Source organism: Primulina huaijiensis, chromosome 4 (assembly GCF_012295235.1).
Source record: "Primulina huaijiensis isolate GDHJ02 chromosome 4, ASM1229523v2, whole genome shotgun sequence".
Taxonomy (NCBI): Eukaryota; Viridiplantae; Streptophyta; class Magnoliopsida; order Lamiales; family Gesneriaceae; genus Primulina; species Primulina huaijiensis.
Genome location: NC_133309.1, coordinates 19,600,847 through 19,612,943, shown reverse-complemented (window position 1 = coordinate 19,612,943; position 12,097 = coordinate 19,600,847). Strand labels below are relative to the sequence as shown.

Genomic DNA, 12,097 nt, shown 5'->3' with positions numbered 1-12,097 from the left:
CTCTGCCAATGCCACCACATCTTCCACCTCCTGATAATAATACTCCATAGCGGTTTTCTTCTTGTACGACTCTTCCCGCAATAGTTCTTCGTTTTCAGCCACTTTGGCAGCTAGCTCAAAGAAATCCCTGAACTCCATTCCCTGGAATTTCTTCCTTAATTCAAAATCCAGCCCTTTTTGTGCCATCTTCACGAACTCGGTCTCTGGTAAGAACACCTTACACCTGTTTTTCATCTTTTTGAACCTGTCGATAAAAGACTCTACAGATTCTCCTTTCTTTTAAGTTACTCTGGACAAATCGGCAATACACACTTCTGGCTCCGTTCTATAGAATTGGATGTGAAATTGTCTTTCCATCTCTTGCCAACTCATCACTGAATTTCTGGGGAGTGAAGCATACCTTGCAAATGCAGTCCCTGTGAGAGAATTCGGGAATAGCCGCAACTTTAAATTGTTGAAATTCTCCAAGTTGGCTAACTCCCCGCACTGGATGGTAAACCTGGCTATATGTTCCATGCTGGACTGACCATCTTCCCCAGAGAATAGACTGAAGTCATGAACTCTATAACCCCTTGGGTACGGGTTATTCACGTCTATGTATTCTGGATAGGGCTTGTGGAATTTTGGGCGGTCTATCTGCCTCAAAGCCGGCCCATATAGCTCTTGAACAGCCTCTCTCACCACTTCTGGATCAACCATGTGAATGTTCCGAGCCGGGAATGGGTGATGGTAACGATTTGCCCCCCGAGCTTGAAACCCTGCACTCAAACCAACATTACCTCCTGGGAAACCCCCATCTACTCCTGGATAATTCATGTGTGATATGTCATCATAAGCTCCCGGTTGGTACAGTGGATTTGTCACGCTGTAGACTTGAGCCATCGGTTGTTTTGAACTCCCCACTCCATGAGCACGTGGATATGGCTGAGCCCTTCCTCCTAAGGTTTCTACTCTCTTGTGAGGTGGTGTATACCTTCTTTCTGGCTGTTTTGGGAGAATAAACTCTGAGCGGCGAGGATCGCCAGCCCTCGAGTTTCCTACTCCCTGATTAAACTCATGGACTTGGTTGCTTCCTTGGTTCCCTTCTTTTTCACTTACATTCTGCTCTTTGTTGGTTGACTGGTTCGGTTTACCCAACACCGTCTTCAAGCAATCAGACACAGCCTTGGACAGTGCTTGTGATATCTCTTCAATTTTCATCGCAGTCAATTCTTCAACCAAACGGTTTGAAATATGAGCAGACATCTCTGGAACATCACTTGGATGCAAATCCAACTCCCTAGTCGTCTCTTCAGCAGCCTACTGTTCTGTCAGTGGAGCGTAAACATCTTCCTGGCTTGGTTGAGACTCCCCATCCCCTTGGTTGACGTTTTCTTTTCTTCTTGGCGGCATAGTGGGTCCCACTGGGCGTGCCAAAAATATGGTTGCACAATATTTGATATTGCGGGCGTGCCAGGTGCGAAGATGCACCGATTTGTGTGAAAAACAGTAAAAATCTAACTTCTAACTATCAAACGAAAGCGAATCCTAAATTCGATCGTCGGTTCTAATCTCCTAAACTAATATAACGCCAAAATGAAGAAAACTAATGGAATTTGAAGAATAAACCCCTGACATCGTTTATATTTTCAATAAACAGTAGGAATTTACAAGACATGAAATATAACACATAAAATTGCTGAAATCTAAAAGGACAAGACCTAGAATGCGAGAAATATACTGGAACGCTTAAAAAACTAGTGCTTGAATATTGAAAATTTTGCAGAGAGTATTTGCAGATTTGTCTGTAGAGTTCCGTTCTTTCTTTGTGTTTCCCGATATCCCCTTTTTCTTCCCAACGCCTATACGGTTTCTCTCCACTCCCCCATGAACTTTCCCACTACTCTCTCACGATCTGTTCATGTCTCCCCACGATCTTTTCCATCATCAGCGTTTTGTGGTTGGTTGGTCTTGATAGAAATTAGGCCGCTCATTTGACGGACCATAATTTAATTGGGCTTGACAATTAATTTGGGCTTTCCATTAATCATTTTTAGCCCAAGCAAAATGTTAATCCAAAGTTCTTGTCAAATCCATCTACTCAAACACAAAGTTTTGAAAAATTTATAAATTTTTGTCAAAGGACATTAAATTGTTAGGAAAGAAATAAAATGTGAACGTTATGAGAACAAGGAAATGGTGTGGGGAATCATTCAATAATACATATTGAATTTTCAAAGAGACTCGGTCTGCCTTGTCTTTCACACGATTAAATCAACACCATTGATCTTTTGTACTCCGTACCACGAAGCCTCCGTTACCAAGTACGATATATATCTTGCAAACTCAGTCAACTCGATTTTTATTGCAGAAAGTTTCATTCATTCTCTCTAATTCGCAAGGAAGATGAAGTTCCCGTTCCTGATAATCTCTCTGCTGGTCTTTTTCATGAATCCTGCTCCGATTTCGGCACATTTCTTCCCCAATATCACGTCGATTCCGGCATCATTGATCCCCAATGCCACAGGCTGGGAGGCGTTTAACAAGCTTCTGGGCTGCAGACATGGGATGAAAGTAGATGGGTTAGCTAAGCTCAAGAAGTACTTCCAGTATTTCGGGTACCTTAATTCTGCTTACGCGGATTTCTCCGACGAATTCGACGACCCCTTCGAGTCCGCCGTCAAAATCTACCAGCTCAACTTCAACCTCGACACCACCGGAGTTATAGACGCGCCGACTTTGAAACACATCGTGCAGCCCCGATGCGGCAACCCCGATGTGGTCAACGGGACCTCAACGATGCGTTTCGGGAAACCATCGAGCACGAATTCTACCATCCACACGGTCGCCCATTACTCGTTCTTCCCAAACAGGCCCCGCTGGCCGGCCAGCAAGAGCCAGCTCACGTACGCGTTCTTGCCGGAGAATCAGGTCCCGATGACCGTGCAGAACCTGTTCTCACGCTCGTTCGACCGGTGGTCGGAGGTGACCACGCTGACCTTCACGCAGATAACGTCGTTCCGGCAGGCGGACATCAAGATCGGGTTCTTCAGCGGCGACCACGGCGACGGAGAGCCGTTCGACGGGGTTCTGGGCACGCTGGCGCACGCGTTCGCACCGACGGTGGGGAGGATGCATCTGGACAACGACGAGAACTGGGTGATCAACGGCGACTTCATCAACGCGGCCCCGATTTCGGCGGTGGATCTTGAATCAGTGGCGGTTCACGAAATCGGGCATTTACTCGGGTTGGGTCACAGCTCCGTCCAAGATGCAATAATGTACCCGACAATCCCATCGGGTGTGAGGAGAGTGGAGCTAGCAAACGATGATATCACGGGTATCCAGGTGTTATATGGGGCGAACCCGAATTTTAATGGGTCGGGCCCTATTTTGGTTCCTAGACAGGAGAGGGATTCCAGTTCGGGTCATTCGTTGTCGGGTCGTTGGGTTCTTCTATTTATTGTTGGACTATTCTTTTTATTATTTGTTTAATTTGATTTAAATATTTTGTTTACTAATTTTTTTATGGAGATAACTATTATTTTTCTTTTAAAAATAATTATTTTAATATTTGTACATATGTGGATTTTTTTGTTGAAAATTCTTCGTCGTTTATTGGGTTCAACTTTCCAAGTAGGATTAAAATATAGAAAATGGCATGTTTTCTCTTCTTCTTTCTTCCAACTCCCGATTATATAGGTTTTCTTTTCTTCTTTCTTCCATTTATCTTAGATTAGATGTATCTATATTTGTAGCATTTTTTACTAATGTATTTTATTAACTGTGTACTAGAAATGAGTAACTATTTATTGAATAAATTAAATAAAAATATAGAAAGTTTATTTTTAAATTTTACTTTTCCAATGTTTTTTAATTTATGTGAAAAATAATATTGTTAGAATCGAGTTAGAGTTTAAAGGATATTGAATAAACTCTTTAAAAATTTCTTGAAATGTATATTGTTCTTAACAATTTTTAAGATATTAAGAACTAGTGTTACTGAACCACTTTAAAATATAATAAGTGCGGAAACGGTCCGATTTGGCTAGAGATATAAAAGCGGTTGACACCTACGGTTGGAAAAATTGAATGAGAAGAAATGTGAAGTGCGTGAATAGATGACACGATATTTTTAAAGATGTTTGAAGATAAAACTCATACGTCACCATTTCTTCCACTTAGAAAAATTTCTACTAAAAGACTTGAGCTTTACAATGTCTTGTAAGAGCCTGCTTCAGTTAGGACTTATCACACTGTCTAAATTGAAACTCTTAGTAGTTGTCGAGCGAGCCAATTTGTGGTTTGTATTTTATTGACTCTATGTACAAATAATCTTTATTTTAATATATTTAACAGTTTTATCCAATTATAGAAATTATTTTATCTATATACACATTCAAGCTACATAGATAAAACCCTTAAATATACAAAAGGTATAATGACGTCTGTCTCGCAACGTAAGATCTTGAAACTCATTAGGAAGTGTACTGTTTATTCTAAACATGTTTTAAGTTGAATCAGCCACCTAAAATAAGGATAAAGGTCGTTTGAATTTGAAACTATCATCTGTGATGTAAACGTCATGTTTCATTGGTAAGAACATGGAGATGTCTGTTCACACAGATGAGTGATAATTTGATGATACACTAAACAAGCCTCCCTCGGACGGTCCAAGTTTTTATCACTTATCGAGTGGACATGTAAAGTCCAAAATGCGAAAAAAATCTAGGGAAAATAGAAAATGACTAACTAGATGGTTTTAATTGTATAAATTAATTATATATGGTGTACACGATTACATGTATAAAAAGGTAGTTTTTTGTTAGAATGCATAAAACTGTGCTTTAAAGGTTATTCGAGACACGATCGAGGAACAGAGATCGGGGACCATATGAGGGAAAACATTTTTTTAAATAATTATTCTTAATTGTTTAATGTGTGGTGTATTTTATTGATATTTTCGAAAAATGAGGTGTTTTGATGTATTTTTATACGCCGAGTCGTATTTTAAACCGATAATCAATTTTCGATTAAAATAGGGACATTTTGAGAACTCGGCTAATATTTTCACAAACTTTCCTAAACAAAATATTTTAAATATTAACTAATAGACTTAGTGGACCTATTATACTAGGTTAATGAGCCTAAACTTGCACCATGTATTTTATATCAAATAATCAAGGCTTCCAAATCTTTTATTTCCTTCAAACTCACACCCCATCACCTAGAAAACTAGGACTCTCCCATCAGCACACACCACACGAAAATTTTGAGAGGAATTCAAGTAAGTTTGAAGAAAAAATTTAACAAGCTTCTTTCCTCGTCTCGCCGCCAACGTCTCTCACATCGCAAGTTGATTTTCGTGCGTAATATATGCAAGACACGCCTTAATCTGCCTTCAAACAGCTTTCACACCATATTAAGTATATTTAATTATCTCTGCATGAAGAACTTGATGCACTACGTGTATTTTCATTTTTATGGCTAAATATGCATAAAACTAGAGTTTTCTTTTTTTTAAACTCTTGCTAATGATGCACAAAGGGGCTACCATGATAGAGGTACTTGAAGGGATATTTTTTCACATGTTTAAAGATCCCTAGATTCATAGATAAGGGCTGCACGTGAAGGGCTGATGGCTTGAACGAAAATTGGGGTTTTACGAAGGCTAGGGTTTCGGTCATGGTGGCTAGGGAAGAAAGGGCTTTGTGCTGCACTTGGGACGTGATCAAGGGTCCTAAGATAGGCTAATCAAGGTCCTAAGCTGATCGCATGAGGGCTGTTATGAAGGCTAGGGACGAACCGCGCAAGAGGAAGAGGCGCGCTTGGCTTTTTGTCACGGGTGAAGGTCTGGGCATGCTTGGGGCTATTAGGTTGGGGTCAGCGGCTTTCTATGGGCACGATCATGGTCCTAGGAGGGTGGTATAGGGGCGGGTCTTGGTGGATAAGGGTTGGGGCTGAAGGTTGCATGGGTAGGAGGCTAGGGTTTTCAAATTAGGATAAGAAAATTCAGTAGCTGACCTAGGCATGATCGAGGGTCCTAATTGGCTTGATTTGGGTTGTATATGGTATAGTTAGGTGTTAATAAACTTTGGTTTAATTTTGGTAAAGTTGGTGAAGTTTCGAGTCAATACGAGTCAAAACCGAGATGTACGTATAAGTTTAAAAAACAAATTGGAAAATTAATCGAGAAGATAAATTTCATGTCTAAGAAATATGTGTGGTTGTATTTTAAGTTGTCATGTTAAGTGTGGAATGATTTGGGTCGTCGTTTTAAGGTCTAAGGATAAATTGAGAAAGTTAGGGTTTCATGGACAAAATGGTCATTTGACATCTGAAAAATGTTAGATGTCCTGGAAATGTCCTGAATGCTGTAATAAATGTTAAAATGATTATTTTAAACGTTTATGAAATTTTATGATGAAATGTTAATGCTAAAAGACATGTTGCATGCTTGGTTTAAAAGAAAAATGATTTATATGTGCATGAATTTTTATAAGTGATGAAAATATGAAAAGTTGAAGGAGATGAATTGATTGTGACTAATACGATGCTACGATGATATGTAAGGCTAAGGCTCAGTTGACGGGTGAGAGTGTCGCACGGTACCGTAGTAATACGTAGATGGATCCATCGACCTACTGCTAATACGAAAGTCACAATTGATGATCTGAATTCAATAAAAATGAAAATGTATACGTATATGATGAAAAAGAAAAAAAGTATATGATGAAAGGAAAACATTTAAGTTTATACCTGTATATGAAAAGCTATTTTCTTAAAAGTATTTTCACTTTGCATGAGAATGAAGGAAAACATTTAAGTTTATGCATGTATATGAAAAGCTATTTTCTTAAAAGTATTTTCACTGTTGCATGTGAATGTATATATATTACTTGCTATCATGATTAAGGTTTGCTGAGCCAATTGACTCACTAGGTGTGATCGATGCAGGTGAGCATGATATTGATGGAGTACTTAATGGTTGAACTAACTGGACTGAATGTGCACACAACCCGAGGACAGTTGCTAGTTTTCCGTAAATAAAAATTATGTTTAAGATTTAATCCACTTTAAAGATTTTATGACTTATGATGCTTTTGAGAGGTTTTGGGAGGATGTTAAAATTAAATTTATTTTTTAAATAATGTTAGCTTATGGTTGGTTGACATTTATGATTTTATGCTTTAAATTTCTAGTACATTTTAAAGAAAAACGAGTAGTGCACGTTTCAGGAAAGGTCTACAGTTATGGTTGTACATCATTAGTCCTCTGGTCCGAGACAACATGGAGGCTCACTGCAATTTGACTCTTTTACCAACTCCATTGAGGGTCATCAAGTGGCGAGGTTTGGTGTCGGGATTCACTGTTTGAGATATCCTTTGTGATCTAATTAGTTAATAGTGCAAGGAATCTTTTACCAGAATAGGACAATGTGCATTTTGGAAAGGTGTTTCCTCAGTTGTACATATCATTTCACTGTTATTACTCAAAGATATATAACATCGTTATCTAATTCATTTGCAACTCTCGATATAGCAATGATTGCGAATTCGATCAGGATATATGAATTAAAAGAACAGTATTGTACGATAATAGAACTTAAATTTATTGTAGGCACTATCAATGATACACAGGGGATCATGAGATGATTCTAATAGATGCTCTTACCATAATCCGATTGGTACAATCAGACTTAAATTTTGCTATTCTTGATCAAGAGGTTAATAAAAAGAATGAGGCTAATTAGGGTAAACCCGAATAAGAATAAATATTATTATAAATCACATGAAGTTATGAACCCATGGTAGCTGTATCCATGAACTATTGAGGGTCATACAAGTATTAAATTTTGTGTTCCCGTTGAGATAATCAAATTCAAGGAGTTGAATTTGATGACTGTAATTTAATGGAGATCAAACATATTGCTTATAAAAGAATTTATAAGTGGATTCCATGTAACGGAAGTTGTGGAAGTTTGCTTTATTGAAAATTAAAGTGAGGAGAATGGAACTGCCTAATTTAGTGAAGGAGCTCACAAAACTGACAGCTGTAAAAAATGGATCGGTGGAAATTTTGTCCTTCGAAATTTTCGATTTTCATTATATGAACAAGATTTTTAACCTCGATACATCGGTGCAGTTTGATCTTCGATCGGGATTGTAATGAATACAAAATTATTTATTTAAAATCTATTAATTAAATAATAATNACACACACACGGAAGGTTCAAGCCCAGGTGCGATTTTATGATTTTAAAACAATTATAAATTAAAATTGATATTTTATAAAAATTGGATAATTTTGTCGTTGAAAATAATTTTAATAAAATCATGAGATTTTATTAAATAAATATAATATTATTTTTATTATTTATGTAAAATAAGTTTTACAATAAATTTAATTATTAATAAATTGAATAATTAAATAAAGATGTGTATTTAATTTCCGATATAATTTTTAATTATAGTGGTTAGCGATATATTTGTAAGATATATGATTTGATAATATTTTATATTATGATTTTAATATAATATTTGATATTATATGGAAAATGATGATCAGAATTAATAACTAATTTGCTAGGTGTATGTTAGGATAAGTTACATATTTTATTTTTAATTATTTGATAATTATTTAAAGTGGATCTTGTTTATGTTTCTTTCTCACTCCTTAAATTTCCATCTCAACGTGTCATGAAAATTTAATGTAAATATTAGATTTAGTGAGATATCAACATTTGAAGATGATGGGCCCAAATTCTTAAAATTTTGAAGATCAAATACATGTAAAATATTGAAAGATTATGCAATCTTGCATTCGCACCCTACATTTAACGAGGTTTTGGACATGGATCCATATATGGTTCATATGGATCAATTAGCTCTTGATTATCGACCATCCTTTATTATTTATAGATAATTAGTATGTGTTTTATTATTAATAATTAATATGTATGTTATTATTAGTACAATAACAAGAGTTGCATGAATCCGACGAACAAACTAACAAACATGACACAAGATTTTAAAACTAATGATTAGACAATTTTTCAAAATTAAAACCATCATTTTGGATAAGGCTCAACACGTAAAGATAAACGGCACTATATAAGTAGACCCTTATCAAACATGAGACAAAACTATGTAAGTGTTGCAATTAGACTATACCTTTGGGAAATAATGATTTTCTTAGATAATTGAGATCATAATTTAGCAACTGGGCATTGCATACTCAATAGAGAAATTGGATTTCCCGTTTTCATCAGAGGATAGTGAAAAATGTCAAAATAGTTGGAGAAAATTCAAAAAAACAAAAGTTTATATTTTATGTCTTATAAAATATTTTAAATAGTTAGTAACGTTTGTTCCGTTTCCATTTCAGTATATTTACGATGTCGTGGCGAAATCATTTATCTGTTATACTCGATCAAAACATGCTAACCGGACCAAATTACCTAGACTGGCTGAGGAATATATAAGTTGTTTTAAATTATGAGAAAATAGCATATGTGTTCACAAAAGCGCCTCCAAAAAACGGCTGCTACCAATGCCCTTACTGAGGAATTGGCTAAACTTGAGAAATGGTTAAACCATGATTTGCAAGCTAAGAGCTATATATTGGCTTCTATGTCAGATGAGTTACAAATGATGCTTCAGGAAGTTGTAAATGCTGCTGGCATTTACGGTCACCTGCAAGAGTTGCATGGTAAACAAACACATCCACTAAGGAATGTTACTGTCAAGGAGCTCATGACGTCACGCCTACGGGATGGGGCCTCAGTCCATGGGCATGGTGTGAGGATGATTGGGCTCATCAAGAAACTAGTGGGCATGGACCTTGTTATTCCAAATGAATTGTCCAAGAACATTCTACTATTTTCATTACCGTTGTCGTTTGATGGGTTTGTGATAAAATTCAATATTAACAAGCTGGAGGGCAGCCTTGAAGAGCTGGTCAAATTGCTTACTGGCTATGAAGGCACCATCAAAAGGGACAATATGTTTTTCCTATTAAGCTCTTCATTTGGGATGAAGAAAGACTCAAAAAGAAAGTGAAAGAAACGTTCTGCTCCTTCCAAAAAAAAAAACCAAGTAAGAAGAAAGCTCCAAACACTTTTAAAGGGCTCACAAAGCCCGATAAAGTAGAAGATGTTTGCTTCCACTACAAGAATTCTGAACATTAGAAGCACAATTGTAAGGAATATCTAGCGTAGAAGAGTTCTGGCAATATTATGTTTTATTTTGAAGTAAATATCTCAATTAATTCAATGTCTTGGATATTAGATACTAGATGTGGATTTAATCTATGCAATGATTTGTAGGTGATGACAAGAAGTGAAAGATTAAGGAATTGTAAGACTTTCCTGAGGATGGAAATGGTTCAAGAGTTGTTGCGAGGGCCGTGGGAGACATTTACTTAGTATTAAACAACAATTTTAATTTATTTTAAGATATGTTTTATATGTTTCTGACTTAGCGAAAAACAGCGTTTCTATTTTTATGCTTGATCAAGATGGATTTTTTTATTTGCTAAAGGTATTTGTAATATTTACAAGAATGACTGCTTAATTAGATATGTAAATAATATAACGATCTCTATAACTTAAAAATGAAAGATATTCTAATTAATGATGTCGAAGTAAACACGATATAAAAAACAAACAAAAGAAAAAAAAAGGTCTAAATCAAGTACATTTATGGTATGCTAGGATATGACAAATTTCTAAAAAATAAGATGTACAAGCTAGTGGGAAAGGGCATGTTTGTGTTAGAGTAGGTGCCCGTCAAGTCAACTTGTGGCTCGGGCTTTTATTGACTCTAATATAAAACAATCTTTATTTTAATAATATTTTATGATTTCATTCGATTATGACATTATACTTTATCTGTATACTCATGCAAGCTGCATAGATAATGTCCTTGAATATACAATAGGTACATTGAGGTCTGCCTCACAAAGTAAGATCGTGAAACTCATTAGGAAGTGTACAATATATTCCAAATAAGTTTCTAGTCAAATCAGCCGTCTAAAACATGGATAAAGGTCGCTCGAGCTCGAGACTAGCATCCATGTTTACTTAGAAAGGGCATGGAGATGTCCATTTACACAGGTGGGTGATTATATGATGATACACTGAACAACCCTCCCTCGAACTGTCCAAGTGGTTCTCATTTATCGAGTGGAATATTCCACAGTTATGGTTGTACATCATTAATCCATTAACCCGAGACAATGTAGGGGCTATACGTACTAGCATGCACTTTGATCCGTTACCGACTCCATTGAGTGTCATCAAGTGTCTAGGTTGGGTGTAGTTTCGAAATGCGTATGAGCAAATGCATTGTAGTCGGGGATTCACTGTTCGCCTATGGGTGAAAATATACTATGTGATTGATGTGTTAATAGTGCATGGAGTCTCTGACCAGAGTAAAAAATGTGCTTTAGGGAAAGGTGTTTTCCTAGTTGCACATGCCATCACTATTAGTACTCAAAGATAAATCGCATCGTTGTCGAATTCATATGTAATTCTAGATATACCAATGGTTGTGGATTCGATCGAGATATATGTGTTGAAGGGACCGCACTGTACGCTAACCATGACTAAAAGTTCTTGCAGGAATTATCAATTATACCTAGGAGATCATGGGACGATGCTACTAAATGCTCTTACCATGATCCGATGGGTGGAATCAAAAATGAGTTCTGACATTCTTGATCAGGGATTTGATGAAAAGAATAGGGTTAACTAGGATAAACCCGAATAATAATAAATGTTTTCTTGAATCACGTGGAGAAGTGAATCCACGGCTAGCTGTATTTCTGAACTATTGAGGGTCACACAAGTATCAGATTCTGTGTTCCCGTTGAGATAGTCAAATTTCAATGAGTTGGAATTTGGCGACTATAGTTTGATGGAGATCAAACAGAAAGCTTATAAAGGAGTTTATGAGCTGATTTCATATACGAAAAAAATGAAAGTTAGCTTAATTGCTAAATAAAGAAAGAGAGTGGAACTGTCTGTTTTTTTAAGGAGTTCACCAAAACTGGCAGCTGTCCAATATGGTAAGTGAAAATTTTGACCTTCGAAATTTTCGATTTTCATTATATGACC

The 12,097-nt window shown here is 36.5% G+C and overlaps 2 protein-coding genes across 2 annotated transcripts; both read left to right on the top strand.

The window, feature by feature from the left end:
- The first annotated feature begins 2,158 nt into the window (after positions 1 to 2,158).
- LOC140975349 (metalloendoproteinase 2-MMP-like) lies at positions 2,159 to 3,496 on the top strand. The gene has a single exon (XM_073439013.1). It carries the CDS (start codon positions 2,386 to 2,388, stop codon positions 3,472 to 3,474), a length of 1,089 nt encoding a protein of 362 aa, XP_073295114.1. The 5' UTR covers positions 2,159 to 2,385; the 3' UTR covers positions 3,475 to 3,496.
- Positions 3,497 to 9,491: 5,995 nt separating this feature from the next.
- On the top strand, positions 9,492 to 10,040 carry LOC140974949 (uncharacterized). Its single transcript, XM_073438440.1, has one exon. The coding sequence runs from the start codon at positions 9,492 to 9,494 to the stop codon at positions 10,038 to 10,040; it is 549 nt and encodes a 182-aa protein (XP_073294541.1).
- The last annotated feature ends 2,057 nt before the right edge of the window (positions 10,041 to 12,097 follow it).

Excerpts from the sequence above, each read along its gene's own strand:
- LOC140975349 (XM_073439013.1), top strand. The coding sequence starts at position 2,386 with ATGAAGTTCCCGTTCCTGATAATCTCTCTGCTGGTCTTTTTCATGAAT.
- LOC140974949 (XM_073438440.1), top strand. The coding sequence starts at position 9,492 with ATGTGTTCACAAAAGCGCCTCCAAAAAACGGCTGCTACCAATGCCCTT.